Source organism: Petaurus breviceps, unplaced genomic scaffold (genome assembly GCF_028583685.1).
Source record: "Petaurus breviceps papuanus isolate PSGF00001 unplaced genomic scaffold, PetGlider_PUasm1.0 37, whole genome shotgun sequence".
Taxonomy (NCBI): domain Eukaryota; kingdom Metazoa; phylum Chordata; class Mammalia; order Diprotodontia; family Petauridae; genus Petaurus; species Petaurus breviceps.
Window position 1 is genome coordinate 66,612,952 of NW_027186296.1, and position 3,136 is coordinate 66,616,087.

At 44.5% G+C, this 3,136-nt stretch overlaps 1 protein-coding gene across 1 annotated transcript in view; it reads left to right on the forward strand.

The window, feature by feature from the left end:
• The first annotated feature begins 2,737 nt into the window (after positions 1-2,737).
• The window catches only part of HDDC3 (HD domain containing 3), a 1,857-nt gene continuing 1,458 nt past the window's right edge, over positions 2,738-3,136 (forward strand). Inside the window, exons 1-2 of the mRNA XM_069098639.1 lie at positions 2,738-2,942; positions 3,031-3,086. Of these exons, the coding sequence (XP_068954740.1) occupies positions 2,831-2,942; positions 3,031-3,086 (168 nt within the window). The 5' untranslated portion in view covers positions 2,738-2,830. The remainder of the gene's footprint in view (positions 2,943-3,030; positions 3,087-3,136) is intronic.

Consider the following 3,136-nt stretch of genomic DNA (forward strand, 5'->3'; position numbering starts at 1 on the left):
GGTTTACTTCTGTCTTCCCCATGGGACAAGCTATACCTTCCTGGGCTCTAGCAAAGAAAGATTAATAGAGCCAGAGGGTGAGGATTTTGTTTTCAAACAAAATATCACAGTCTATATCTATGTCATCCAACCTGGGGTACGTGTATACCCAGGGGATAGGAAAAGTTTGTCTACTTGACAAATAACTATAACATCCTATTAAAGTATTCTGAAAGTTGCAATCATGAAAAAAAATGTAGACTAAATAATAAACAAGTAACAAATTTATGATACTAAAATTTATGTCCCAAATAGTTTTCTTTATGATATTAACATATTTATCTTATTTTAGTTATGTACATACATGTATATGGTAAATTCTAGAATTTCTTTTCATATTGAATAGGGGGTATGGTAAAGATTTACTGATAGCCAGGAGGTATAGGGACTGAAAAAGGATGGCTCCTGACATATAAAACTGAGAGGGCTTCAGCTGGAGGAATGAACCACAGAAATCAACAAACTCTTAGGGGAAAGGAGGACAAAAAGTGTATTCATCACTGGAAGTCATTCTCTGCCTCAAGTTATTCTTTTATGCAATTACTTTGGAATGTCACATTTGTCCTCTAGTAAAAATAAATAGTTGCTTTTTGGGGTAAAAATTTCTGAGGTTCTAAAGCAACAAAAATACAAACAATAGTGTAGGAAACAGCATCATTCAAGGCTTCGCAATTGATAAAAGTGCTTCAAGTTCATAACACTCGATAGTAATTGATAAAATTAGGTCCATTCATCTTCATTCTACAAGTTTTACTGTATACTTTACAAACCAGCATTAGACTGTCGTCCTCTGCCTTCAGGTGCAAAGTTATCAACCATCCAACTCATATCATGATTCTATAAACCATTTTACATCCCAAAGCAAAGATAAGCAATGTATTCAGCTGAAAATAGAATGGGGGGGGTAGTAAGCCATTATTAAAAACTGAATGTCCAGATTACAAATGAATTACATCTAATCTAATGTTTTATTATTTTCAATGCATCTGACTAAATTTACTAAATTTTTTTTTTTACTAATTTCCTGAAATTTACACTACCCAGTTTAAAACTGTCCAAAAGATGAAAGCATTTCTTAGAACTATCTTCAATACTTAAAGTGATGCCCTGGAACTCAATTCACTTTTATAAAATTTTAGCACAGTGGTACAAGTAGACAAATGAATAAATACCTTAGCAACTGGGGGATCAAGATTTCCAACAGAAGAGTTGCTTGAACTGAGCTTTGATTCAGATAAGAATTCTGAGATGTAGAAGTTCATTTCATGCAAGAGACACAGGCTGTGATGATGTGAAATTAGAAGATGGGAGGGCTGAGTTCCAGAAACAGGGATCCATTTAGCTGAAAGAAGAGACTTCCTAAAGGGCAGCAGCATGAAATAAGAATGGAAAGATATGTAGGATTCAGATTGTGAAAGGCTTCCAGTACAAAGATGAGAAATTTTACTTTCTGTAATTTTACTTTAATTTTTGCTTTGTAATTTACTTTAAATTTTAATTTACTGTCTTAGAGATAGTGTGAAATCACTGAAAGTTTTTGAGCAGGAGAATGATATGGCACCCTCTTCCTTGAGTTATTTTGGCTACCAGAATAATATAAAGACTGGAAGTAGGTAGACCAATTAGGAGGCTGATGCCAGTTTAGATGAGTGTCTGAATTAGGGTGGTATCCGTGAGTGGAGTGTGAGTGGAGTAAAGGTTATAGATAGGGAATATCACAGAAGTTAAAGTGATCAGATACAGAGGATGAGGGTGATTCAGAGGGAAGAAGCAATGGTTCCCTCAACAGATAACTTTGGAAGAACAGATTTAAGAAGGAAGATTGTTTTTGATATGCCAACAGGAAATTCAGGAGGAAATGTTCATCAGGCAATTGACACAAAGTTAGAGTTCAGGGGATTGCATTTGGACATAGAGATCTGCATAAAGATGACACTTACCTGCTCCTGTGAGAGTAGATTAAATCAATCCAACCCAGCAAGTATTTAGACAGTACTACAAGAAAGGTGCTGGGTACACGAAGACAAAAGGAAAACAGTCCCTGGCCTCAAGGAACTCACCTTCTACTGAGGAGCTCTGTGTGCGTGTGTTGGCACCGGAGCTGAACCTTGAGAGAAGTCAGATTCTAAAAGGTAGAAATGAAGAAGTGCGTGGCCGGGCTGCTAGCCTGTGCAAAGGTCCTCGAGCGAGGAAGAGGCTTAGGATCTGCCCCCGGGAAATGTCCCTTTTACCAAAGAGGGCAGGAAGGAAAGGTAGGAGAGTCGGGGGAAAGCTGTGTTCCAGAAATCGAGAGAGGCGGTGGAGACAGCCATCATTTTGCGGTAGGTTTACTAACAAAACTCCAATGCGGAAGCACTTCCAGTGGTTTTACCCCAGTACCAACAACCCCGCCCCCTTACCCCCTCCCCCCCCCCCAAAAAAAAGGCCAGGGTGGAAGGTGCCCTGGAGCCGGCAGCGCTGGTGTCTCCTTCCAGGCCCGTTATCACCCTCCGGACCTCTCCAGACGCTTTTTCTCGGTTCCCAAAATCCCTTCGATAACCCCCACCCGCCCACTTTCGGCCCTCTGTGGCCTTGAGGCCCTCAGTTTCTCCTGAGCCCGGCCGGACTTGCCTCCCCGGGTGGGCAGGAGAGTGCTGATCGGAGTCACGTGCGCCGACGGGTGAGTCCTGACCCCACAAAGCCCAGTTTGGGGCCGGCCTCCGCGGCGCAGGGGGCGCTGTGCTCGGCCACGGGCGCCAGCAGCGCCAAGGGAGCCTCCTGCGCGTCCCGCACCGGTTCCGAGGCAGGCGCGATGAGCTCGGACGCGGCGCTGATTGTGGAGGCTGCCGACTTCGCTGCCAGGAAGCATCGCGAGCAGAGGCGGAAGGACCCAGAGGAGACCCCGTACATCAATCACCCCATCGGTGGGTCCTTGGTCTGGGCGATGGCGCCACCGCCGCTTCGGGGCCGCCCAGCCCCCACCTGACCGGTGTGCTCTGCTCTACTCTGCAGGTGTGGCTCGCATCTTAACCTACGAGGCGGGAGTTACGGACATCACGGTGCTGCAGGTAACAAGGTCCAGCCCCGCGGCGGGGATGGGCGCCACTCTCCCTCCCCC